At 46.4% G+C, this 27,428-nt stretch overlaps 2 protein-coding genes across 14 annotated transcripts in view; one reads left to right on the top strand and one right to left on the bottom strand.

Annotated features, from left to right (window-relative positions):
• Positions 1-6,759, bottom strand: part of FAM219A (family with sequence similarity 219 member A) — a 52,103-nt gene extending 45,344 nt beyond the window's left edge. The window contains exon 1 of one of the 10 annotated variants that reach the window (XM_055124015.1): positions 6,315-6,759. In XM_055124015.1, coding sequence (XP_054979990.1) covers positions 6,315-6,374 — 60 coding nt within the window. In that variant the 5' untranslated portion in view covers positions 6,375-6,759. The remainder of the gene's footprint in view (positions 1-6,314) is intronic. The other 9 variants (XM_055124010.1, XM_055124013.1, XM_055124016.1 and 6 more) reach the window with 9 other exon arrangements.
• DNAI1 (dynein axonemal intermediate chain 1) overlaps positions 4,988-27,428 on the top strand; it is a 76,526-nt gene continuing 54,085 nt past the window's right edge. For 2 of the 4 annotated variants that reach the window (XM_055124006.1, XM_055124005.1), the window contains exon 1: positions 10,791-10,958. Coding sequence is in view for 2 of the 4 variants with exons in the window: in XM_055124003.1 (XP_054979978.1) it covers positions 5,528-5,644 (117 nt within the window). In the remaining 2 variants the exon portion in view is untranslated. Of the gene's footprint in view, positions 5,645-7,031; positions 7,265-10,790; positions 10,959-27,428 lie in introns of those variants that run through there. The other 2 variants (XM_055124003.1, XM_055124004.1) reach the window with 2 other exon arrangements.

Raw genomic sequence — 27,428 nt, 5'->3', positions numbered from 1 at the left:
AGTTCACATGACTGCGTGAGGATGATATGCCAATTTTTGAACTCCCGAGCACAGCCAGATCCAGACCTGGTACCAGCTCTGCCTCCTTCCTTCCTTCCTTCCTCCCACCCACACAGCCAGATTCCCATGAGGGATTCCTTAGGAAACAATGACTGGACAGCCTGCTGACCATGCCTCTAGCTTCCTTTAACTAACACCTTTGGGTAGCCGCAGAAGCCTGGCTCTCCACCCGACTCCCACCCATGTGGGGCTCCCTGCACCAGTTCTTCCAGGGTCAGCTGGAAGGCCTGAAGAGGTTGAGTCTGCCTAATCTCCTTGCCAGATACAAGGATCCATCTGCCCTTTCAAGAACCGTGAGGAGGGGAGACTGTCCTTGAGGCTAATCAGGTTGTGGTGAAGAAGGTCCGGTCTTACATTTCAGTTCACTCTGGACTATAGTCAGTCAAGGGCAGCAAGGAAGCAAAGGGGCTGGAAAAGACACAGCCTGACTCCCAGCTCCCACGGAAGTACCCACCTTCGAAGAGCACACCTCTTGAGGCCTTCTGCTCTGCACGATCTCTTCCCGAAAGAAGAGTTTGGTTTGCTGTGGCACACCAAACCTGGGTGGTGTTCCTACCCTTACAACCATTTTCCATGTTGGCCTCTGAGAGTATATGTCCTTTCCCATCCTGACTTGCAGATGAAACAGCAACCCACCCATCCATTCTAGACTATCTCAGTAAAAGCTCTGCCAACCAGTCAGAAACCCCCATGTTTGATGAGAATAATGGTAACAGGCCAGCCAGAAACATTCTCTCATGCAACCAAGGAGTGTGTTTCCCCCTCATCAAAGAGCTACTGTAGGCTGGAGTGATAGTACAGTGGGTAGGGCATTTGCCTTGCATGCAGCCGACCCGGGTTCGATCCCTTGCATCCCATATGGTTCCCCCAGCACCACCAGGAGTAATTCCTGAGTGCAGAGCCAGGAGTAACCCCCGAGCATCGCTGAGTTTGACCAAAAGGCAAAAAAAAAAAAAAAAAAAAGAGCTACTGCAGGGACAGGGAGGGGGAGCATGCATTATCTTTTGCCTGTATCCAACCACCTCTATATTAGTTTTTTTTCCCCCTTTTTTGGGTTTTGGGCCACATCCAGCAACGTCCAGGGCTTACTCCTGGCTCTGCACTCAGGAATCACTCCTGGCATTGCTTGGGGGAATATATGGCATGCAGGGAATTGAGCCCAGGTCAACTATATGCAAGGCAAATGCCTTATTCACTGTACTCCCTCTCTGGCCCCATGTTAGTTTTTTCTAACCTGTACTCTCACAGGATGAGAGGTTGGAGAGACCTCTCATCCACCACTGGAGTAATAGTCCTATACTCAGACTTGATCATGTTCTTCCCTTAATTACAACCCTCCATTCTTTCCAGACACATCCTTTGCTCCTTTCTCCAGGCTCTCTTGCCTTTCTCTCCTCTTTCCTTGTCAAGCTTCTGGTCCTCTTTTAAGATTATCAGATACCAAGATCTCGGTGACCCCCTTCACTGACCACTTGGTGAGAACCCTTCCCGATTTCCTCTGCCCCTGCAGGACCTGGTTCTTCTCTTGCTGTGTTCATTATCCTGCAGTACCTCTACTTGTTTAAGCATAACATCCACCAAAGGTTTTTAGTGTCTGCTATTGAAAGTGTAGTAAGGATAAGTTAGAAAAACCCTGAGACTCTATGCATCAGAAAGAGACAGAGACAGAGACACAGAAAGAGGAGAGAGAGGGGGGGGGCCTTCCTAGAATCTAAGAAAAATGACTGGGTCATGAATTACATGTAACCAATAGGAGATTCTTTTTTTTTTTTTTTTTGCTTTTTGGGTCACACCTGGCGATGCACAGGGGTTACTTCTGGCTCTGCACTCAGAAATTACCCCTGGCGGTGCTCAGGGAATCATATGGGATGCTGGGAATCAAACCTGGGTCGGCTGTGTGCAAGGCAAATGCCCTACCCGCTGTGCTATCACTCCAGCCCCTAGGAGACTCTTTCCTTAAGTTGAAAAGCCACTTGACTACAAGGAGACATGTTATGGAAGACACGTAAATCATTTCTGCATACTGCCTTCTCTCTGTCATTTTCAGGAGCTGCTGCTGTGGCCCAGTCACGATACTGTCCTGGCCAGCCCTCATCCCTGTGTGGCAGAGGGCAGGAGGAATCTGAAACCCCTATCCAAGCCTATGCGTTCAAAGGGCCAGAGACTCAGTATTTCTTATCTTTTCCAAAGAGAAATGCTACTTTTCCTTGGGCAGACCCTCTGCTGATCACCACTCTTTCCTGAGACATCTAAAACCATCCAGTGGCCATTAGAACCCAACCTTCTAGCCTCCCACCCAAGAGATCTCACTTGTCTCTATCCTTAAAGTACTAGAAATTGAACATATGCTCATGAGTTAAGTAAATGGCTTAATGGAGAACCGTGGCTTCAGGGAGACCCGAGGCAAGAACAGCATTTCTCTCAGGGATACAGAGATTCGGTTTGGTGCTATATGCTGTCCCAGCCCTCCCCACCCACCATTTTTTTTTTTTTTGGTCACTGAAAGCACTGGAGGTAGGGCTTTGTCTGACACAAGTAAGTGATAAAAAGCTCCATTTGGTTTTATTTTGTTTTGTTGCAACAAGTCTCTTTTTCTTCCACTGCTGTGGAAAAAGAAAAGTCCCAGACTGCAGGAAGACACTGAGAGGCCAGGCAGACAGGCCATGGGGCCAGAGAGCCCATCCCTACTGCTCACACAAACAGCCCAGTTGCTCAACAGACGCTTGAACAGCTCAGAACTATCCAGACCTGTGAGCACGTGACCTGGATAGAGAACTGACACACGCTAGATGCCTCTGCTTGGCTGTTTCTTGGGCTGAGGGGCGAGGGGGTGGAAACTGTGTTCAGGGATTGGGCCAGAGAGAGGGACTGTGGGTAAGGCACCTGCCTTGCACGAGGCTGTGGCCACAACATTGGCTCAAATACTGGCAACACATATTGGGTACTACCATGCATACGAATCCTCCCAAAAAAATATTCTAAAAAAAGAGAAACACTTGGGATTGTCTGGGAGAGAGGCACAGAAGGAGTGGGGCCCTGGAACTAGGTCTCGAAGAGAATGGCTCGTTCCTTTCATAAAGAAACAGAAAGAGACCCCAGGGAACTCTCAGGAATAAGCCCAGACCTGGTTCAGCTGCTGAGATGCGCCAGGCCAATTAAATAGATGGTGTGATGGGGAGAAGGGGGAGGCCACTCCCTTCTGCATGTTCCCGCCCAGATAGGAGGCTGGTCCATGCAGCTGTGGTAACAGCAACAGCCAAGCAGGGATCTCTACCTCGTCCTCCCACTCGCTGGGAACTAATGCTTAAATTAGCACCTTGGAAACACCCAGATCTGCTGGCAGTGCCTTGTCGCCCAGTTCCTGCCACTCCCCTAGGCATCCTTTTTGAGCCTGAATTGCTCTTTCAAATAAATGGTAATAATACTATACTAATAATAATATTAATAACAGCAAAGATGCTCTTGCTCTAGAGCTCATCTGTCCAAGTCAGCAGTGAATGCCCTCTGGATGCTTCTCATGGTTGGTGGGAGAGGGTTATTTGATCATGCTGCCCATGGGGCAGGCCTTTCAGTATAGGTAGGTCCAGAAAGGGGTAATGAATGGCCTTAGTTCCCGTAGGGCTTCAGGAGACAGCCCCTACTCTGCCCACAGAGAGGCTCACACAAAGGAAGTGGGCAAGAACAATAAAATCCCACTGTAGCCCAGGGGGGCAGGGCCATGTCTGTGATCTTGTGCTATTAACCACTGTGTCCTCACACACCTGGTAGAATATTTAGAACAGAGCAGATGCCTAATACATATTGGTGAATTCATTTGCTAAATTAATGGTGTCAGGTTCCTATGACACAGTCTTTTGAAGAAAGTGGGAAGCTATTGTTTAAACTTTAAAGAGATTAATTTGCCTTCTTCTAAAGGGGAAAATAGTCCAGAAGAGAGACTTCCTAGAAGTCTCAATAAATAATGGCAAAAAGTATAAAATAGGTGGCAGTTGAGTGCAAGCCTGGAACCCAAATACCCTCCACAGAATCACTTTGCCATTCTCTTCTTCTCTTAGCTTCTGTGGCATGCCGTCTTGATACTTTTATGCTCCTCTCCCCGCTATGAGTTGGGGGGACTCCTCTAAAATTCAATCTGGGAACAGAACCTTCAGGCAATGTTGATATCCCTCCAATGGAAGATAACTTTATCACTGATTCCAGAAGGTTCAACCTCAACAAACTACTCTCTTCAAAGAGGCCAATTTAGCCTGGAGGGAAGCATCTGAAGGTGGTCACAAGTTTTCTGATAGGTGCGTCCATGCCGTGAACAGACCAGCAGCCGCTATGAATCTTCTAGGCCATCACTCACTCCTACTGCCACGGAATACTTCAGGTACAAATAAAGGCACCAAGGACAACTAGGTCAGGCTACCATCCCACTCCTTCCCAGCTGGCCTCAGATAACTACTGCTCCCTCCGTGGGAACCCCAGAAGGGAGAGAGGAACCAACTCCATGTCTTTCTTCTTCTAGACTCATCTGGACCTCCTCCTTCACCCACCCTTTCTTTTTTGGGTCTCGATTAGATTCTTAGCACGGCAAGGGGGAATCCAGTTTGACAAGTTAGATTGGCTGCGAAGATTTTCCAGAGAAGAAAGTTCTCAGCCCAATCGAAAGTTCTGGAAGTTCAGAAGACAAACTTCTTTCCAACATGACCTGGGCCCCAAATAACCTAGCGATGACATGAGAATAAGGGGAAAGCTCCTATAACAACTGCACCCCTAGTTTAATACTGTACGTGTCTGCAAAGCTTCTAGAACTGTAATCACAAGGTTGGGGGGGCGGTGTTGGGGAAGTATACTTATCTCTAGCTAAGGGGTCTCCAATGATTCTCTCTGGTTCTTTATGCCCCAAAAGGTGTGGTTTGGGGTCAGTCACAGGTCCCTGCCAAAGTCCCTCTTGGTTGCTGTGACAGGTAGGTCACTTGGTCAGGAAGCCAGGAACTACATCTGTCAGTCAGGGGTCTGGGGCCCCAGGTTAGATCTTGCCCCAGAACCTCAGGGGTCTTCTGAGCATCAGCACTTGGAGAGCTCTGGCTGGAGCCAGTAGAGCTCAGAGAAAAGGGGTTGGGGGTGTGGGGGGGGAAGTGGGGGCTACACGTTCAGGTCTCTACCCTGCCTTTACCTCATTCCAGCTCCCTCGGGTTCCCTGGGGGCCAGAAGAAGAAAGGGCGACCCGAGCCAGGACACTCCCTGCGTTTCCCTCTCTCCCTAAGGCGAGCTGGGTCTCCGCCCCGCCACCCCCGGAGCGGTGTCCGGCGGTGGCAGGGTCCTCCCGAGGCCCGGCCTGCGTGCGCCCGCGGCACCCTCCCTCCTCCTCCTCCGTCCCCTCCGCGCCGGCAGCGATGACATCATTCCTCCCTGACTCCCGGAGCGCGCACCGGCGGCGGGGACCGGCGCCCGGCGGGGACCCGGAGCACGTAGGCCCAGGATGCCGGGTGGGCCTCGGCGGCTCCCGCGGCTCCGCCCCCTGCCTCCCCGGCGGCTCCCGCATCCGCGCCCCCTGACGCTCCATCCTCGCCGTGGCGCTCCCCGCACCCGGGCTACGGTACCCACCCTCCCCGCCCGCCCGCGCTCTCTCCTCCAGAGAGAGAGAGGTGCAGGATCCCCGCGCCCTGCCCTGCCCTGCCCGCCCCCGCCGTTTCCACCCCGAGTCCAGCCAACCGGCGGGCAGGCCCACCCCACCATCCCTCCTTCCAGCGCGTTCCCAGTCCCTGCGACTCCCGCGCCCCCTCCCCAGCTTCGCCGCGAGCATCGCAGGCCTCCGAGGCTGGGCGCCTCTTCATCTTCCTCGTTGCCCCCCAGCTCCCCCACCACGGGCCTGCGGCCAGCTGCTGCACCCTCCCCTACACACACACACACACACACACACACACACACACACACACACACACACACACACGGTCGTGCGGGGCCTCCGCGCGCGCGGCGTGCACCATTGTGCCCCGTTAGGTTCCACCCGACGGCGGCGCCCCCCTCCACCCCCCACCCCTCCCACGGCCTGCGTCTGCGGACCTGACCCCCCCCCCCACACACACACCGCACACACACACCCCACGCCCGTCCAGGCCCCCTGTGCCAGGCGCCCCGGCGCTGTCCTCCCGCGGCGTCCGCAGCCCACCTCCCCGGAGAGAGGATGCGACCCGTCCCGACGCACCGTCCCCGAGGCCTTGCGTCCCTCCACCCGGCCTTGGCCTGCCCGCCGCCCGCCCCCTCACCAGCGGCTGCACCTCCGAGTGCGCGGTGGGCACCTGGAACCGGTCGATCTCCTCCATCATGGTGCCGGCGGACGTGGTGGTGCGGGGGGCGTCCGGGCGCGGCCAGGGATGCGGACAGGACCGCGCGGGGCGGCGGCCCCCAGCAGCCGGGGCGGGGTAGGGTGGGGTGGGGGGAGGTTGGTGCAAGGCTAGGCCGCCCCGGACGGTACGGGCGGGCGAATCCCGGCGCCGAGAAGACGAGCCGCGCGCGGGGGGCGCCGGGGGACAGGCTGCGCTGGCGGGCCGAGGCCGGCGGCGGGGCTGGCTCGCGGGCTCTGCCGAGCGCTACCGCGGCGGCGGCGGCGGCGGCCGGGTAGAGCAGCCTCAGGTCTTCCCTCGCCTCCTCCTCCGCCGCCGCCTCCTGTCAGCAGCTCAGCCACTGCGGTGACTCGGCAACTCCACTTCCGGGTCCGGGACACCGCCTGGATCTGCATTATTCATGAGGGGGCGGGGTGACCGCGCGACGCCCCGCCCCCATGCGGGAGTTCCGACGGAGCGCGGCCGCCGGACCTGTCCTTCTTCAGGGGGCGGGGCTTAATGAGCCTGAGGTTCCCTCCTCCCCCTTCCTTCTCTCTCCCCTCGGCGCGGTCCAGCCCCGCCTACCGCTCCGGGCCGGGAGGCGCCTGCGCCCAGGCCGCCGGTTGGTTGCTGGGTAACCGCGTCTGGGAGGAGCCCGATTTCACCCTGCAAGGCTTGCGGGGATCCTGACAGCCGCGGTTGCTGTCCCCAGAGAACCCCAGCGCCTGAAAATTGAAAAGGAATCCAGATTTCCTGTGCGTGATCGAGGAGACGGACAAACTTCTTGTCCTTAGAAGAGCAAGGGTGTTTGGGAGGCGCCGCAGGTATAGGGGTGTTTCCTGCTTGCTGCTGCTTCTAACATGTCACCGAAACAGCCACCACCTCGTAAGCAGGTAACACACACACTATCTCTCTCCCTCTCCGACATGCTATGACATGCTAACATGCCCTCCCGGTGACCTCTGACCTCTGCCTCCATGGCCAAGTCCACCTCTCCGACTGATCACCTTCTTCTACTCCTTCAGGGCTGATGTGTGTCCTTGTGAGTCCTGGACTGGGTCTCCCCTGAATCTGCCGGGCTCTCTGCCTCTGAGGCCAACCTCCTTGCATGCATATTCCCTGAGCCACTGTTTCTTTACTCTTTCCACTTGCTCTGGCCTCTGCTGCTTCCTTTCCCTCCCTCCACTCACTCCACTGACCTGTGCTGACTTGCTCGTTCTCCTTATCCGACTCCAACCCTCACATTCTTGTCCCAGAGAAATTCTTTTGCCAGCCCTTTGCTTGTGTGCTCAACCCTGGGTTAAGGGACACAGGCCTTGTCCTTTGGAAGCCCAAGATGTTTGTACAGCAGACACAGGGTCGCTTATGTGCAAGGGTTTGGTTTAGAGTTTCCATGCTGGGAGTCTTGTGAAGAGAGAGCAGGTAAAGAGGTAGGGGAGAGAGGCCACTTTCTCATCCCCAGCCCCCTCTTCACACACTGCATACTCCCCAAACTAGCTTCCAACTGTTTCTTGTGTGTGTGTGTGGGGGGTTACACCTGTCTCTGTTCTTACGAATCACTCCCTTCGGTGTTGTTCAGGGTGCCTTGCAGTGTCTTGCAGTGTTGGGGATTAAATCAGGATCTGTTACATGCAAGGCAAGCATCTTAACCCCTGTACTCTCCAGCTCCCAACTAGTTCTTATATGTCTCTCTTATCTGTGAGCCTCTGGTCCATTCTTTTTTTTTTTTTGAGTTTTAAAAATAGCTTTATTTTTTTTAATTCTTTTATTAATTCACCATGTGGAAAGTTACAAAGCTTCCAGGTTAAAGTCTCAGTTATACAATGCTCAAACACCCATCCCTTCACCAGTGCACATATTCCACCACCAAGAATCACGATATACCTCCCCCCTTCCCCCCACCTCCCCGGCCCCCCACCCCGCATGTGTAACTGGTAAATTTCACTTTACTTTCTGGTCCATTCTTGTGATTCCTTTGACCCTCTGAATACCTGGTCAGATATCATCCTGTTTCTCACGAAGCCATAGAGTCCTCCTCTTAAATGCACCACGGAGTTTGCTCTTGTCCCAAGCATCACCCTGGAAAGGGAGGTAAGGGCCAGTCCCCGGAAGAGCTGGATGGAACCACTCAGTCCTTCCAGGGTGATTATCCCCAACCCCTTAGGATGACCACCCTATACGACTCTGTAGTAGTAATTTGTTGTGAATTATGGCCGGGGATGTACCTCGGCAGCAGAGCACTTTTCTGTGTGATTCCCTGACTTGGATCCCCAACACCCCCCAAAATAATATTTCTCACTCAGGCCTATGCATTTTGAGACCTAGAAAGCACATCTGCGTTCATGCTGTTTGTGACTTCACGTACTTTAGTCTTATTCCTCCATATCATCCTTTGTTCCTTTGTTCCTTTCCTCTGGCCTCACACTATGTCTTAGATTCCCATACCCGTGGGGAGGATGCTGTTCCCCTACGACCACTGTGCTCTAGTTTTCTGTCGGGGTTACACTGCATTCTGGAGTGTGTGTACTATGCTTGAGCCAACTGACTCAAGTTAAAGGCAGTTTGTTTTGTTTGTTTGGTCTGGGGACTATACCTGGTAGTGCTCAGGAATCACTCCTGGTAGGAATTGGGGGAGCCCTAGGGGATGCCAGGGATTGAGCCATGGTCAGCCACATGCAAAGCAAGCTCCCTATTCACTGCACTCTCTCTCTCTCCAACCCCACGTGCAGTTTCTTTTTCAATTCTGAGATCTGGTTTGCACACAATGAAATGAACCATTTTAGTTGTACATGTTGACAAGTTTTAGAAAATGTATACACTTGTGAACACTGTAATCAAGGTATAGGCCCCCAAATTTCCCTGGTGCCTTATCTGTCAGTCTGTCAGCTCTCCCTAATTCTCTAGCTCCTGGTCACCAGGGAGCTACATTCGGTCACTATAGATTAGATTTGTCTGTTCTAGATTTTGCAGGTAGCTTGGGAATATGTCTTACAGGGGAGACATTAGAGACATTACTTGGAGAAGGGAAGATAGGAGAAAGGAGAGAGGGCAGTGGGGAGGGTGGAGGTGGAGAGAGAGAGAGAGTGAGTGAGAGACAGAGGCAGAGAGAGACAGAGAGACACAGAGAGAGGGGGCTGGAAAGCAGAGAAACCCAGGGTAAATGACCCTACACATATTAGCACTGCCCCCTGGAGAGAGGTTGTATTAGGAGTAAGAAAAAATTGTGTTGGTCTAGGTTGTCTTCATCACCCTTTTGTCTCAGGAATCGCAATCTGGGTCAGTAGTGTACTGGCTATGGGATAACCTGGAGTTCTTCGAGAAGTTATTCCTGTCCACGGGCAAATGGGGGGCTCCAAACAGAGGCATACAAATGGAAGGAAGGAGGAGGCGGGCAGCTGAGAGGGAGAGTCATAACTCAGAAGAGATTCAGAGAGGAGGCAGGCAGGACTGGATGCCTCCAGTGGAGAGGGTTGGCTAGAGTTGGATTTGTTAGAGAACAGACGAGTTCAAACTCCATTGTTTGTGCCAGAGATAGAGTGTAGGGGTGAAGGTGTTTGCCTTGCATGCAGCCGATTCTGTTTCAATTCTCAGTACCATAGAAGCACCACCTAAACTGGGAAAACCCCCTAAACATACACAGATCCAGGAGTAGCCCCTACGCTCCACTGGGTATAGCCCCAAGATAAAAATCCAAAACCCAAAACCCAAAACCACCACCAACAAACATCCAAATTTTTTGTCCATGTTATTCCACTGATCAAGACCTTTTTTGCAGCTCTTTGCTCTTAGGATTTCCAAAGTCTCTCAAGTTCCTAAAGTCCAACCTTGTTGGCATGGTCTTGCATAGACTGACCTTTGCTACACACCCTAGTGCAGATGCCACACTGATGTGACAGTTCCCCAGACCCAGCCCACTGAACTGCCCTCATTTCTTGGGAAGTGACATCCACAGTCTTTCTCCTCTGGGCCCTTGGAATTGCCATTTCCTCCGTCTGCCTGGTAGTCTCTTCACCTGCCCCCACAGGCTCCGTGCCCTAAATCTCTCTTTCATCAGCTGATCAGGCATTAGATGTCAGTTTGTCATCTTATTCTCCTACAAAGGATTAAGTCTCCTCTTTGGAAGCAAGATAGGAGTGAGAGGACTGATGTTGCCACTAGACTATAAACTGTGGTGGAAAGGTCATGTCTTCATTATTGATTCCCTGTACCTCGCACATTGCCTGGGATATATTAAATTCTAAGAAAATGAATTGAATATGAATTCTGAGTCACTTGACCTGTTCTTTGAGAACTTTTTGTTTCTCTCTCTCTCTCTCTCTCTCTCTCTCTCTCTCTGGTGTGTGTGTGTCTGTGTGTGTATTTGGGACAACCTGGATGTTCTCAGGGCTTTCTCCTGGTGCTGGATCTGCAAACAAGGATCATTCCCAAAGGGCTCTGGGACCACATGGGGTTCCAGGTCAGCGGTGTATGAAGCGAGCACCTTACAGGCTGTACTATCTCTCCAGCCCCTGTATTTTGGGAATTTTGATCTGAGTGCATTTGAAGGAAATGTGGAATCTGGAATGGAGAGCATAGTAGGGAGTGCTGGTAAGGAAATATCACTGTATAAGCATGTCTTTCTGGGTTCATATTTATATCTACTTTGGCAGGACTGTGACTGTTGTCAGATTTGAACCACATGTTTCCTTACCTTAAGAGCTGATTATTGGAGATTTAGAGGGTTAAAAATGCTCATTGCATAAATATTCATTCTCTTTTAATAGTTACTTATTGTGCATCTACTATGTGATCTAAGTATTGGTGATCTTTCAACAAACAAAAATCTCTGCCTTACTGGAGCTTCCCTTTTAATTGGAGAAAGTTATCAGTAAACAAACAATGGTATACACAGTATATGAGATGGTGGTTGGTGTCAAACATGAAATAAAGCAGGGAGGAGGACTAGGAAATTCAGGGAACCAGAAGATTATTATTTACATAAGTTGGTCAGGGAAGGCCTCATACAGGAGACCTTAGAGAGAGATGTAAAGTAATGAAAAGAGTTAGTTATGTGATTCTGGGGCCAAAGCATCCCAGATAAAGGGCCTAGCAGATGTAATATTCCCTAGATGGGAGTTTTCTATTCTGAGTCAGTAAGGTAGGGTGGGGGCAAGTGGTGGTAAATAAGGTCCCAGCGGTGCATCACCCTGTCCCATGGGTTAATCGGATAATCCATGGTGTATTACGTTGGTCATGATGGAGTTCCATGAATCATACTCTATAATTAAAATTCATGAGTGTCAGGTTCCGTAAACCATGACCAGCTTGAAACATCACTGGTGAGGCCCCAATAGCAAAGTGTCCTTCCTGAAAATTCTGAGAATTCCAGTGGACTGCATTTGTGTTTTTGCAGAAGGAGCTTTGCAACACTGCCAAACATCTCCTGGCAGCCAGACTGCTTAGTAGAGAGAACTGAATTGGAGTCTTCTGTGAACTCCAGTTAAAAGCTAATTTTAGTTTATGACTAACAAATTTTAGTACTCCCTTATAACTCAGTTGGTTACCATAAAAAATAAAATCAAAGCCTGGAATTTTACATCATTCATCTGTAAGTGCCAAATAAAAGACTTGCATTTTGGATTGCTTTGTGGTCTTTCAAGGGGCCCTTCTGAAACAATACTTTTAGAAATATTGATCTTTCTGGTGTGAGGAGGGGCCCTGAATTTTTCTTCCACCAACTGATCAGATGCCAGGTGTCAGCTTATCATCTTATTCTCCCACAAGGGCCCTTTCTGTAGGGAAGGGGTAGTAGGCAAGATTAAATGTAAGGCCTAAAGAGTTTTAGATGATTCCAGAATTTTCAGTGTGGTGACAAGGCCACAGAAGAACAGGTAAGAAGAGATGAGCAAAATGTAAGGGAAAGTGATGTGTTTTGTGTGTTCAAAGTGATCGTTCTTCATTCTTGTGACCCTTCCTCTCACTATAATCCTTACCTTTATCCTTTCCTTTCCCAATGCCCTAGATATGACCCTTCACCCCTTTATCTCTCAAAGCAAACCACTATTTTCTTCCTTCTTTCCTTTCTTTAGCAACACCTGGAAGTTTTCAGGGCTTATTCCTTGAGTTTTTATCCAGGGATCACTCTTGGCAGTACTCAGGGATTGAACTTGGGTCAGTCGCCTGCAAAACAAGTCCCTTACCCCTATACTCTCTCTTCAGCTCAAACCACTGTCTTCACGTTTACTGCTACCTTCCTAGCTCAACCTACAGTAATTCTTACTGAGAGTCCTGTGAAAGCCTTGAATTGGCATCTGTCTCATCCACTCATGCTCCTTCCAGTCCATTCTCTAGGCTGCATCAAGTGACCTTTTCAAACTCTCAGTTGGACTATGTCACTCCCTACCCAGAAACCTTGCTGAACTTCCCATTACGTTTGGGATAGGAACCAAATCTTAGACAGTCCTTTTAGGACCTGCAGAGGATGAGGCCTATTTGGATCTTTAAACCTTAGTCTGTACCATTCTTTCCCAGTTTTTGCTGTGCTTCAGTTTTACATACTCTCTGCTCTTTCTAGAACTTACTTTAGACCCTTCCTCATACCTGTGCTCCTAAGGTTTTATCCCAGACAAAAATATCTACCACCTACCCAATTACCCCTCTGCCCTATTAATGAAGAGAGGGTCAAGGCCCCTCTGTTATATAGTCTCATTGATCTCATTCCTTTCTTTGTATCACAGTGTTAAATAATTCACTTCATTGTGTACTTCTATGATTTTTGCACATCTCCCCCATTAAACAGTGAGCTCCTTATGAGCATGACCAGTGAATGTTGGTGCTCATATCTGTCTGCTCAGCTACTAACACGGTGAGCATCATGAGCATCATGCCAACAATTCCCATCGACTGATTGTTAAATTAGTAAGTATAGTTGACAAAGTAGCATAAAGTGTCATGAAAGTAGAAGGTATACAATACAAACACTGATTCTTGGGGGACCATAGAAGACTTCTAGGAGGAATACCAACATTTCAGGTTTGGACAGAGAAAGAGGGTCCAAAAGAGAGTCAGAAAGAGTAACCAGAGAAGTTAGAAGACAATAAGGAAGAATAATGTTCTAGAAGCCAAAGGAAGAGTGTTTATAGTGTTTATAGAGTCATGTGGTCAGCCATGTGGCATTGCTGCTAACGGGGTCAATGAAGATAAGAACTACGCGTAGCCATTACACTGAATAATTATAAAGTCATTGGGGACCTTGGAAGGAACAATTTGAGGTAAAAGCCAGACTGAATTGAGCTAAGAGAGCAGTGAAGAAGGTAGTGGGTCCGGGTGGCTTTTAGAGATGAAAGTAAGATTAACTATGTTAAATGCTGAGGGGAGAAATTTGGTCATAGAAGTCGAAGATAAAGGAGACAGAAAACAGCAACCAGAACTGTCTTTGCAAGTGGATCAGTTGTGAACAGCAGGAGAAACGCTTTGTAACTGGAGTGGAGAAAGAAGGAAGGGATGGATGAGAAGGTTGATCGTTTAGAGGTTTAGTAGCAGGAGGTCCGGTGAGTCTTCTAGTAGTGTTAAGGAATTCCTTCTGTAAGTGATAACTAGAAAACAAATTTTGCCAATGGCTGTTCCATTTTGCTATGATTACAGTCATGCTATTTTCAGAGTTATGGTCTGAAGTTTGTCATGCACAATTATCAGATTACCAAACAGCTGTGAGCATTTGAGGCCAGACTTGGTCTCCCCGCCTGTTTCCTGTGGAACCTAGCACATTGTTAAAGCTTAGTACATGCCAGGTATTCGAATAATAATGGCAGAGGGCACTTGTGTTTATCCCTGGGCTTTGTGGCCTGCAAGCCGACACTGAAGAGTAATTTTGATTTTCCAGTTCCAGCTGTGAACAAGCAGTGTAAAATTGCTTTCTGCCAGTTAGAAATTTGTATCTTTAATCTTTCCACTAGCCCTTTCTTGATAGAGCTTTATGAAAGAAGCAAGCAAAGAATATGTCATGTCGATCTTACTATTTGTATATCCACAACATTTGTCCTATGTATTGGAGTCACTGGAGTCCTGTTTGTAAGAGGTTTTATATTCTCCATTAAACTTACCTCCAAGATTGAGAACGTTGGGACTGAGACCAACTCAATCTTAATTCTTCACTTGCTGTTGTCCCAAAGATTGGAACATAATAGATGCTTAATAAATACTGGTTGAGTACTGAATGACCTGTTTAATAAGTGGATAGATGAATGATAGAAAGATATATACTTCAGTATTCTAAAAAACTAAACTTTTCTCTTTGGGCCAACAGAAAAAAAGCAGCTCTTGACTCTTTCATCCTAGCCAAAGCAACATAATCCTGTTCATTACACAGGGACTCTACCCCTGTTATTAAGCTTGTTTTCCCACTTCTATTTTTATCTAACATACATTTTATCACTAACTTGATTTTCCATGTCGCAATCAACCTTAAATCTTTCTTCGGGATCAATTGGAAGACTTGATTTTTTTAGAAAAAAAAATCTGGAGGATGGACTGAGGGTTCCAAGCCTTTGTATCTTTGTTAATAATTTTTGTTTCCTCTGCTTGGAATTTCCAAATCTTTTCTACTTCTGCACTTTATGGGTCTGGAAATCTCTAAGTCACATGTATTTAAAATAAGTTCTTTTATTAAGATGCAAAAAACAGAGGCTCCCTCATGTAACTGCAGATAAAATAAAGGAGGTAAGCAAAAGGGGAGGGCGTATGTGTGGACATTTGTGAGTGGATAATATAAATATGTAAGTAGACTACAATTGGAAGACACAGTTGAGAGATTGTTGGTAATGAATCCGGTGTAAGTCTCGTGATCCCTTTACAACTCTGATTTATTCCCGAGTCTCCTTTTCTCATCCATCATCTTTACTAGGTTACATCCTCATAATTGTAGTGTGTTTCCAACTTGTCATGACCGTTTTGGTATCTCTGTACTTCATAAGAAACCCCATCAATATCTCCACCTCCCTGTGGGTTCTCTCTGGAGTTTCTGCTCTCTCTCTCTCTCTCTCTCTCTCTCTCTCTCTCTCTCTCTCACTCACTTTTTGCTTACACCCAGCAATAGTTACTCTTGACTCTGCACTCAGGAATTACTCCTGGCAGTGCATGGGTGAGCCATACGGGATGTGAGGGATCAAACCTGAGCCTGGGTCCATCTTGTGCAAGGTAAACGCCCTACCCACTGTGCTATCTACCACTCCGACCTCACTGTTCACATTCTTGAAGAAGGCATCCAGGTCACATTCTTGACCCTAACTCATCTATTCATGGAGAAACAAGACATTGTAACTCCTTAAGTAGCCAAAGCTGTGAGCAGGGCAGTTTTTTTCCAGAAAGAGGTAACATTTTCTGTGGCTCCTCTGTGCAAGGTCTAACTTATTTTGCTTCCAGGTGGTTTCTGAATTGTTTTTTTCCCGCATCAGTTATGCAGGATGGGACCTCAAGTTTCTTCTAGTCTACGGTCTTTATTTGGGACTAATATTTACATTACAAAAGTAATTATCAGTAAATTTACAAGGTATCAATTAATATGCGATATTTACATTACGAAAGTCCTTACACTTTTTCCTTTTTAAAACTTTTTATTTTTTTATTGAACCACAGTGAGAAACACAGTTACAAAGTTGTTCATGATTGGGTTTCAGTCATATAATGTTCCAACAATCATCCAACCTTTCACTTTTTCTTTTTTTTTTTCTTTTTGGGGTCACACCTAGTGATGCACATGGGTTACTCCTGGCTCTTCACTCAGGAATTACCCCTGGCGGTGCTCGGGGGACCATATGGGATGCTGGGAATCGAACCCGGGTTGGTCGCATGCAAGGCAAACACCCTACCCACTGTGCTATTGCTCCAGCCCCTACACTTTTTCTTTATTAGTATATTTCTGCAGTGAATTTTAAAATGAATCACAGTTTAAAAAAATAGGGGGCCACACCCAGAGATGCTGAAGAGTTCTTCCACTTCTGCACTCAGGAGACCATATGGGGTGCCCTATCCACTATACTATTGCTCTGGCCCCTAAAATGCATCACACTTTTATCTGGCAGCAATTAATATTGAGCAATTGTTTACAGACTGCCCCTGCAACACTCCCTCCAACACACACACACACACACACACACACACAGAGAGAGTAAACTACAATCCTGAGTACAGTTTAGAAGCCTCCAGTATTAGGCATTGCTTCAGACAGTGATTTCTAAGGAAAGGAAAACACCCCGGATGAGTCACATGTTTATCCTTGCTCTTTGCCTAGGGACAATTTCTTGATCATGGCTCTGTGGGAAAGGGTACAGGAGAACACGATGGTACCAGTGAATAACCCAAATAAATATTGAAATTAGTAGTAATGACTTTAAAGCAGTTGATTTCAAGAAATCAAAGAAAATATTGTCTTGATGGACAGGGGGCTAAGCAGAAAAAAAAAGGATTAACTGAGGAACATATAAAGATGGAAAAACTTAGAGACAAAGAGCAAATGAAAAGGCCATACCAATGCTTCCAGTTAAAATGCAGAGCTTATCATGTTAGGAAAACAAAAGTGAGACTCAATCATATGCTGCCTACAAGAGATGCAATTTAAGTGCCCAAACATACAAAGCTTAAAAATATGAGACTGGAGCAATAGCACAGCGGATAGGGCGTTTGCCTTGTACGCAGCCGACCTGGGTTCAAGTCCAAGCATCCCATATGGTCCCCTGAGCACCGCCAGGAGTAATTCCTGAGGAGTAACCCTTGTGCATCGCTGGGTGTGACCAAAAAAGCAAAAATAAAAAATGGGGTGTGTGTGTGAAGGGGGGAGAAATAAAGAGATAGTACAGTGATTAGAGCAGTTGCCTGGCACACGACCCACCTAGATTCAATATCCAGCATATCAAATGGTCTCTGTGCACCATGGGGAGTAATTCCTTAGTGATTTTTTAAAATTTTTATTAGTGAATCACCGTGAGGTACAGTTCCAGACTTACAAACTTTCACGCTTGCATTTCAGTCATACAATGCTCAGTACCCATCCCTCCACCAGTGCCCATTTCCACCACCAATGTTCCCAGTATCCCTACCACCACCCCTACCCTGCCTCTGTGGCAGGGCATTCCCTTTAGCTCTCTCTCTCATTTTGGGTGTTGTGGTTTGCAATAGAGATATTGAATGGCCATCGTGTTTGGTCTATATTCTATTTTCAGAATGTATCTGCCATCCCGAGCGGGCCCTCCAAGCACCCTTTACTTGGTGGTCCCTTCTCTATCTGAACTGCCTTTTCCCCCAGTGTGTGAGGCTGGCTTCCAAGCTGTGGAGCAAACCTCCTGGTGCTTATCTCTACTATTCTTGGGTACGCAATGATTTTAATGCTCCTTTCTCCGCAACAGAAAAATAGAGGTCTGCTAATCAACTTGATCTAGTTAACATCTGCAGAATACTAAACCCAAGAATGAAAATTATATTTAACAACTATAGCATAGTCACCATATATTCAGTACATAGGACATAAAATAGGACATTAATACATCTCAAATATTTCAAAATATTAAAATCTTAGGCTTCAATTAAATTCAATTTTAACATCCATCATGACAAAAGGAATCAGCACACTATTAATAGTTTGGCCAATGTGGAATTAAAACAAATTACAATATCTTTAAAACCCCCAAATAGAAATTAAAGAACATACTTCTAAGAAGCCCTTGGGTCAGAAAAAAGCACGCAGGAGATTAGAAAATAGTTTTAATTGAATAGCAATGAAAATAACATCACAAATTATGAGCTGCTCTGAATTTGTGCTTAGTGGATGGAGCCCAGAGGAATAACACCACGGCTTAGAGTGCCTGCCTTGCATTTGTATAATCACGAGTCCAGATCCCCCATGTCCCCACATATGCTGATGAGAACCTGGGAAGCTCTGCTATCTGCAGTTTCTGCTCTGCAGCTGCGTGTGTGTAAGCACCACAAAGAGGGGTGTGACCCTTGGAAAACACTGCAGTTAAGAAGACATGCAAGCACCACGCCTGGGAGAGCTCACACATGAGCATAACCGTGACCCCCGGCAAGTAGCTTGACCACAACTGGTGTGCCTCAACTAGGAGTGCAACCTGTGGCAGGCCAGTGTGCAAACCAAGGAAGTGCAAACCTCAGGGGGCATGGTGACTGAGTGGGCAGGCACTGAAACCTAAGGTACAGCCCCTAATGAGCAAGGCTGTGCTTTGTGGAATGCCTGTTTTATTTATTTTTTTTTAATTTATTTATTTTTAATTAGAGAATCACCGTGAGGGTACAGTTACAGATTTATACACTTTTGTGCTTATACTTCCCTCATACAAAGTTTGGAACCCATCCCTTCACCAGTGCCCGTTCTCCACCACCCGTAAACCCAGTGTCCCTCCCACCCTCCCCAATCCCATCTCCCCCCCACCCCACCCTGCCACTGTGGCTGTGGAATGCCTGTTTTAGCTACACCTGCCATCTTGTCTACAGAGGAACTGCTAAGCGACATATCTCCATAAGATCATGATATTGTCGAATATTTCCAGGTTGACTGGTCCTAGCTGAAAACTCTGGGGCCTTCTCGGAATGGGGGTGGGCAAATTCCCCTTCCTGCCTGAAGGCCCAGCAGCCCACAGCCATACCCAACACCCTCCCACATAGAGACGGCTCAGCTGCACAGTTGAACCTCATCAAACTGCCAACCCACCAAGTTGCTATGGCCCTGGTACCACTCAATACCTTAAAATTTCATAGCACTGCCAACCCAGAAGGATCACAGCAGATCTTATTGGAAAGTTGTATAGAAGACCGCCAAGCTCAGTGAGCCTAAACAATAACACAGAAGGCTCAACTAGCAATAACCAGCATAGTAGATCCTCAGACAATGGCTTTACTAATATCATTGTGAGATAACACATTATCACAAATTGACTCTTACTGATATAAGATTTGATAGTTCCATTTGCCTTTGTGTTATAATGAACAATATGAAATAAACTTGATTGTGCCTGCAAGGGTCAGACAGGAGTGGTGGGTGAGAAACGGGAAATTGATGACGGGAAGGTCACACTGGTGGTGGGATTGGTGTTGGAACATTTAACGCCTGAAAAAAACTCTATTATGAACAACTTGGTAAATCATGGTGTATAATAAAATTTTAAAAATAAATAGAATAGCCTATTTTAGGGGCTGGAGAGATATCACAGTAGGTAAAGCACTTGCCTTGCATATAGCCGATCTGGGTTTGATCCCTGGTACCACATACAGTCCTCCCCCTGTCCTGCCAGGGATGATTTCTAAACACAAAGTCAGGATTAAGCCCTGAGCACAGCTGGGTGTGGCACCCAACCCCAAAACAAACAATATCTCTGTGTTAGAGAAGAAGGAAGGTTAGAAGTAAATATTCTAATTTTCCACCTTGAGAAAATAGAAAAGGAAGTGTAGAGATAGCCCAAAGATCTGAAGCACATGCTTTGCATGTGGAAGCCCTGGGTTTAATCCCAGGCACCATATGATCCCCTGAGCACCACCAAAAGCAACCTCTAAGCACTGTACCAGGAGGAGCCACCAAGTGTTGTGGGGTGTGACACAAAAACAATGGCAAAAAGAAAATAGGAAAGGCACAGGGGAATAGCTCAGTAGCTTAGAATGCCCTCCTTGCTTGCAAGGTCCTCCCTGGTGCCACTGCCGACGCCAAGGGCAATCCTGACAATTCTGCTGTTTGCACCTGATAGCTCTGCAGTCTGTTATGCCCAGGGCCTCACGCTATTTCCAGATGCAGTATAGTCAAGTAGGAGAATCTCCTCAACCAAGGGATGTCTGCTCTGGTTCACGTTACACTGAAACATGTGTGAACATCCCAGCCAGGAAGTAGGATCCCTCTGATTATACCTGAACACCTCAGCAACGCGCCAGCAAGTACTGCAACCAGAATGTGTGAGCCCGACTGACTAGAGCGTTGTGCAAGCTCCACAGTTATAGTGAAAGAAGTGCAACCCCCAGCAAACACCACAACTAACTGTGGGAGTACCACTGCCAGGCTTGTGTGCAATCCTCCACCCCCATCATCATGACAACAAAAACAGCAATTAAGAGAAGAGGGTGGGGGAAGAGAAGCAATTTAAACTCTCAATAACAGATTTATTCCATCAATCCCATTAATTGTATTGATTTATGTTTATTTAATTGTTTCACACAATAATGAGGAAAAAAAGGATAAAGAAAATTAAAGCCAGAAGTTTGTTCTCTGTATAGATCAATAGAATTGATAAAGCCTAGTAGGGCTCATCAAGATAAAAAGGAAACATTATAGTCTATGGCAGAAATAAAAAATGAGTTATTATTACAGATCTTATACACATTAAAAAGGATAATTAAGGAGTATTAACTTTATGACAGTAAATTCAACAGCTTAGATGGTGTAATTTCTTGACAAGCACAATTTATCTTAGGGGACACAAGAAGAAGTGGAAACTATGAAGTCACAATACCTAGGTGAAGGAATTTAATTCGTAATTTTAAACTTTCACACAAAGAAACTAGAGACCCAAATGATTTTACTGATGAAATATATCAAACATATGAGAAATAAATAACCTCAATATTTCACAAAATATTTCAGAGATAACAAATCTCAACTCAATTTATGATGGCCAACATAATCCAATACCAAGCCAGATCTTTATAAGAAAAGAATATGATAGGCTAATATCCCTCGTGGACTTCAAAACAGCAGAAAAAAAAAACCCTAGCAAAATAGTAACATTTCTGTTATATCAATATAGAAAAGAATAATGTATCATACAAAGGGAGTTTTCTCCCCAATACCAGAACCCCACATTGGGGGAGGGGCAAAAATTAATGAATGGAGATCAAGGATGTGACCCAAGTGGTGCATCCCAGTCCATGATTGTATGAAGTTTGATTCCTGGCAGAATATGGACCTAAGCAGCAATAGGAGTGGCCCCACAATTAATAAAAAAAAATCAATGCAAACAACCCAAGTGGCCAGTGACAGATTATAGGTACATATTGTACAAAGATCCCCAAAGAAAAAAATTTGCTTTTTGCTACAGTATGGGTGGAACCAGAGGAGGTCTTGCTAAGTGAAGTAACTCAAGGAAGAAAAACAAATACCACATAATATCATATGTGGGATATAAAGAAGCAAAGCAAGGATACAGACAATGTCCAATAAAAACAAACTCTCAACGTTTCCAAACAAGGCCAGAAAGATATTCAATGGGCTGACTAAAGCTTTGCAGGCAGGTTTGATCCCCGACTTTGCATGGTCCCCTGAGCACTTCTGGTTTTTTTTTTTTGTTTGTTTGTTTTTTTTTTTTTTTTTTGCTTTTTGGGTCACACCCAGCAATGCTCAGGGGTTACTCCTGGCTTTGCACTCAGGAATTACTCCTGGCGGTGCTTGGGGGACCATATGGGATGCCAGGGATCGAACCTGGGTCGGCCACGTGCAAGGCAAACGCCCTACCCACTGTGCTATCGCTCCGGCCCCCCCTGAGCACTTCTGGGAATAACCCCAGAGCACAGAACTAGGAGTAATCCTAAACACCCCCAAACAAAAAAAGTAAAATTAAAATGAATAGATTTGATGTTAAAGAAAAAATAAGGTTATATAGGAGAAGTGTGCAAAAGACCATGGTGGACATGTTGAAACATTTTACCTTTAAAATTATAAACATGGGGCTGGAGCAATAGCACAGCGGGTAGGGCGTTTGCCTTGCACGTGGCTGACCCAGGTTCAAATCCCAGCATCCCATATGGTCCCCTGAGCACCGCCAAGAGTAATTCTTGAGTGCAGAGTCAGGAGTAACTCCTATGCATTGCCGGGTGTGAACCAAAAAGCAAAAAATAAATAAAGTGAGTGTGTTTTTAAAAAATAAATAAATAAATAAATAAAAATAAAAATATAAACATTTGCAGGAACCAGAGAGATAGTACAGTGAGTAGGGCATTTGCCTTGCATGTGGCTGATCTGAGTCTGATCCCTGTCATCCTATCTGGTCCCCTGAATACCACCTGGAATGATTCCTGAGTGCAGATCCAGGAGTAATCCCTGAGCATCACTGGATATGGCCCCCAAATCAAATGTAAATGAATAAATAAACATTACATCCCTCTGTGCTCAAAAGCTATTCCTGGCTCTGTGCTCTGAAATGACCCCTGGCAGTGCTCAGGGAACAATATGTGGTGCCAAGGATTGAACTGGGGTCTGCTGCATGCAGGGGTTTCCCTACTGTTCTATATTTCCGACCCCTATGCCTGTTTTAAAACACTATCCTACCTTTCCTTCTGTAGTTCTATCAAGGAAGGGTCCCCGTGACATGGCTTCTGCCCTCTTCGGCTTCCAGGGAGACAGTAGCCTTCCCTTAAATCTCCTTTTTTCTTGTAGTCTTAGAGCTGTGCTAACAACGCATTAGTGGGAAAGAAAAACCTCTTCTACTGTATGGGACTGATATTTAAAAATTCTTGATTAGCATTTTAAATTATAAAAGCAATGCACAGTCACATTAAAAATATTAAAACCATGACAATGAGAACAAGATGAACAGCATTGTTCCCTTCCATAATTCACCAGTCACGGTCCCTAACAACCAGTGCCAATAGATTCTGTATACTCTTCTAGAAGTGTTGTGTGTCTATGCAAATACACATACTCATATTCTTAAAGTAACCAGATCGGTCATCTATTCCTGTAACTCACATCTTCATTTAACAATATATTTTAGAGAGCGTTCACAATAATATATATGCTTAATATTCTGTTGAATGGCTACATAGTGATTTATTTAGTAGGCCTCTATCGATTTGTTTTTTTCCATTTTAAAGATATTATAAACAGTGCGGCTGCAGTGAGCAGTGTTGAACATGCATCTTCTGTACATGTGTGAGTATTTCTGTTGGAGAAATTCAAGAAAATGGAGTTGTTGGGGTAAGAGAGATAGTATAGCAGGTCAGGTGCTTGCCTAGCATGTGGCCAACCTGGGCTTGATTTTCATCGCCACACATGCTTCCCTGAGCATGGCCAGGAGTGATCTGTGAGCACAGAGCCAGGAATAAGCCCTGAGTACTGCCAGATGACTCCTAAAAACAAAGAGAAAGAAAGAGAGAAAGAGGGGGAAAGAAAGAAAGGAAGAAGGGAAGGAAAAGAAGGAAGGAAAGAAAGGGGGAAAGAGTGAAAGGAAGAGAAATGGAGTTGTTAAGTTGAGTGGTGTCTGTATTTTAAGCCTAGCCAGGTGTTGCTAAATTTCCCTACTAAATTTTTGCATCCTCAGGCCGGAGCGATAGTGTAGAGGGTAGGGTGCTTGTCCCGAATGAGGCCAACAGGGGTTCTATCCCTGGTATCCCCTAGGGTCCCCAGAATACCACCAGGAGTAATTCCTAAGTGCAGAGCCAGGAGTAACCCTGAGCATTGCCTGGAGTTTCCCCCAAACAAGCAAACAAAATTTTACATCCTCTTACTCATAATAGTGTAATATTCCCATTTCCTTCCATTCAGTATTTAAAATTTTGAGATTCATTTCACCGCTAAACGCTTATTAAGTGCCTTCTGAGTGCTTTATACTGGGATTAGGCTCAGGATTTGAAACGCAGTCCATGTAGATTTGTTGTTGAATTACTGTTCCCTTGGGGCTAAGAGCTTTTACCCTTTTAGAAACGGAAACTGCAAGCTGGTGAGGTATTCAGTTTCAATTTAGCTTAATGGAAACCTGTTAGTGAGTTTTAAAATAAGGACTAAGACAACTGAAATGGTAAACCAGGTCTCTTGGGTCCCAGGAAGAAGGATACAGCGTCTGTGGGTTTACGTGCTTCCAAGAGCCCCTCTTTCCAGGAACAATATCTTTCCACAGTGAACGCCTTGGTGGGATGTGGACTGCGGAAGTCTAGTCATCCTTCTGGCAAGTGCTTCCTGTAGGCAGAGGGCGGCACCGACGCTGGATGGCTGAAGGCAGAGCGGGATCTGTGAGTGGGGATGCGTGATGGTTATCACTTAGTGCCCAGACTCAGCCTAGGCACCACACTGCTTGATATGTATTGACTCACTTAATCCTTGTAACTAAGCTGAATTAGTTACAATCTGAGTATATTGGCATGATTTCCATTAAAAAATACCCCTGAACTGGAGCGATAGCATAGCGGGTGGGGCATTTGACTTGCATGCAGCCGACTCAGGTTTGATTCCTCCATCCCTCTCAAAGAGCCCGGCAAGCTACCGAGAGTATCCCGCCCGCATGGCAGAGGCTGGCAAGTTACCCGTGGCATATTCGATATTCCAAAAACAGTAACAATAAGTCTCACAATGGAGATGTTATGTTGCCCACTCCAGCACATTGATGAACAACAGGACGACAGTGCTATAGTGCTACAGTGCTACCCCTGAAAGTGCTCAGGGCTTACGCCTCACTCTGTACTCAGGGATCACTCCTGGTGAGGCTGAGGAGACCATATGCAATGCCAGGAATTGAGCCCAGGTTAACTGTGTGCAAGGCAAGTGCCCTACCTGCCGTACTGTTTTAAAGCTAAGCACACAGAGAGGCAGCAGAGACCAGTGAGTTGCATAGACAGGATCAGAAACTCCCAGGTGGGAGAGTCAGAGACTCAAATCCAGATATAACGAACTTCATAGCCCACAGACATCTTTGTCTTCTAAATATTATATTTTCATGAAAGGAAACAGCTTCAGAAGTTTTGATCTTTTGTCCCTAAAACACACTCAGTGACAAATAGGCTCAGTGGTCATATGCACCCTCCCGTAAGGGAGGAAAGAGAAGGAGAGGCGATGGATGCCACAAGGGGGAGTGTGGAAGTCACCTTAGGGAAGAGGAGAAGCTCTTTAAATCAGAAGCGTGACATGCTCAAGTTTATGTTTTGGGAAGATCACATACAGGTAGTGATCAAGAGTTGGGGGTCCAGAACAAGCTCTCTCATATGTGGGGTATAAAGAAACATAATAAGCAAATTATAAATACCCAAAGGCAACAGAAATTGAGCGCTGATCTTGACTAGGAAGCATATCATGGTGGGGGTGTGTTGGATAACATTGGATTTTACTTGTTCCTCCCGCAGGGAGCTTAGGTTTGTTAAGTTACTCCCACAACGGTGCCCCTGAGGCACACCCAGTTGCATCAAGCACCAATAATCTTATACTGCTTTTCTCTTTCCTCTATGTCACTTGCATGGTTTAGCAATGTCCTTTTTGTATAGACACAGGAAGACAGCTCATGCTATGCTTTATAACATGGGAGTTAATTGACTCCAAAATAATATTTACTCCAGGGCATCCATATTTACTTGACTTAAAGTGGCCTTTAGTTCCTAGCACCCCAAAAGCAGGGTCCTTGCAAAGGGACTGGATGGACCCAGGGAAAGGTATAAGCTACCCTGGCATCAAAAGGAGACAAGCTAAGCACCATAAGTATAATAAGTTAAGAGCATGGTCATGGAACATACTCTCATGTCCCAAAAAGAAGTAATATTCAGTTACTTCCCGCAGAGGACTCTGCTTGGGTTAGGAAAGATTAACCAGGCCTGAGGACTATAGTCTGGAATATATAGTGAGATGTCCCCAGGAAGAACCAAACTTTAAGCTTAATATGTCTCCTACTATGTTCATAAAACATGACTAGAAATATTACAAGAAGTAAATTTACTCTGATTGTTTAAATGGATTGCTAGCCGAGGAAAGGATAAAACAATACATCCTGGATAGAACCCGCCCTTGAGTGGACCTCCTAGTAATCTAGAGTGCTGAATCTTCATATGAGATTTTTGTCCTTGAGATTTTGTCCTTAATAATTCCCTAGAACTTCCCCTGAAGGAGTGGCTTTACCTCTGTTTGTTGTTACGATAATGTTTAACCCACCTATGTAAATCCCCTCTGGGAGAACCTGGCAAGCTACTGAGTTTCCTGCCCACGTGGGAGAGCCTCGCATACTCCCCATGGCGTATTCATATGCCAAAACAAGTAACAATGATGGGTCTCATTCTCCGGACCCTGAAAGAGCCTCCAATGCGGCATCATTGGAAAGGACAAGTGAAAAGATGCTTCTGTAAAAGTAGACTATAGACCGAACATGATGGCCACTCAATACCTCTATTGCAAACTACAACACCCAAAAGGAGAGAGAACAAAGGGGAATGCCCTGCCACAGAGGCAGGGTAGGGTGGTGGGGGATGGGGTGGGGGTGTTGAGAGGGATACTGGGATCATTGGTGGAGGTGAATGGGCACTGGTGGAGGGATGGGTAAACGATCACTGTATGAGTAAAATGCAAACACAAAAGTTCATAAGTTTGTAACTGTACATCACAGTGATTCTCTAATTAAATTTTTTTTTAAAAAGATGCTTTTAAAATCTCAGGGCAAGGACAAATGGAGACATTACTGAGCCCGTTCGAGAAATTCAACGATCAACGGGATGATGATGATGATGATGATGTGTATCCCCACCCTTCATGATTCCTGTGTAACTATGCTGTAAGGGGTAAGAGGGAACTAGACTATGATGAAAATAAGGACTAGATGAGGACAAAGAGGTAGAGGACTTTGAGGTCTACGAGGAAACTAGGATAATGGGACTATGATGACTGAGACTACAACCAAATCTACGACTACGATTGTGCTATAAGGGAAGAGGTCAGACTACGCTGGGGAGGAGAGAGAAATAAACTGCCTACCAACCAACCTGGGGCTGGGGCCCTGTTTCCCCATTCCCCCGGTCCTTTGTCCGCCCATCGCTGCCTTCCAGTCTAAGGAGGCGGCTCTCAGCAACTGAACGCTCGAGTCCCACATGTGCCCATACTTTTCCTTTGAAACTCACAGGCATCAGGGGTAGTTGGGGTCTTCCCCCAACACTGGGGCAGTGGTGGAGGGAAGTGGATACTCTGGTGAAGGGTGTTGGGACATTTTGTGTATGAAGCCCTACCATTTACAGTATTGTAAATTATGGTGCCTAGAATTTTTTATTTTTTTTGGGGGGGAGGGTTAGCGATGCACAGGGATTACTCCTGGCTCATGCACTCAGGAATTACTCCTGGCCATGCTCAGGGGA

Source organism: Sorex araneus, chromosome 1 (assembly GCF_027595985.1).
Source record: "Sorex araneus isolate mSorAra2 chromosome 1, mSorAra2.pri, whole genome shotgun sequence".
Classification (NCBI taxonomy): Eukaryota; Metazoa; Chordata; class Mammalia; order Eulipotyphla; family Soricidae; genus Sorex; species Sorex araneus.
The sequence above is the reverse complement of the archived record's forward strand: the minus strand, read 5'-3'. Positions and strand labels throughout refer to the sequence as shown.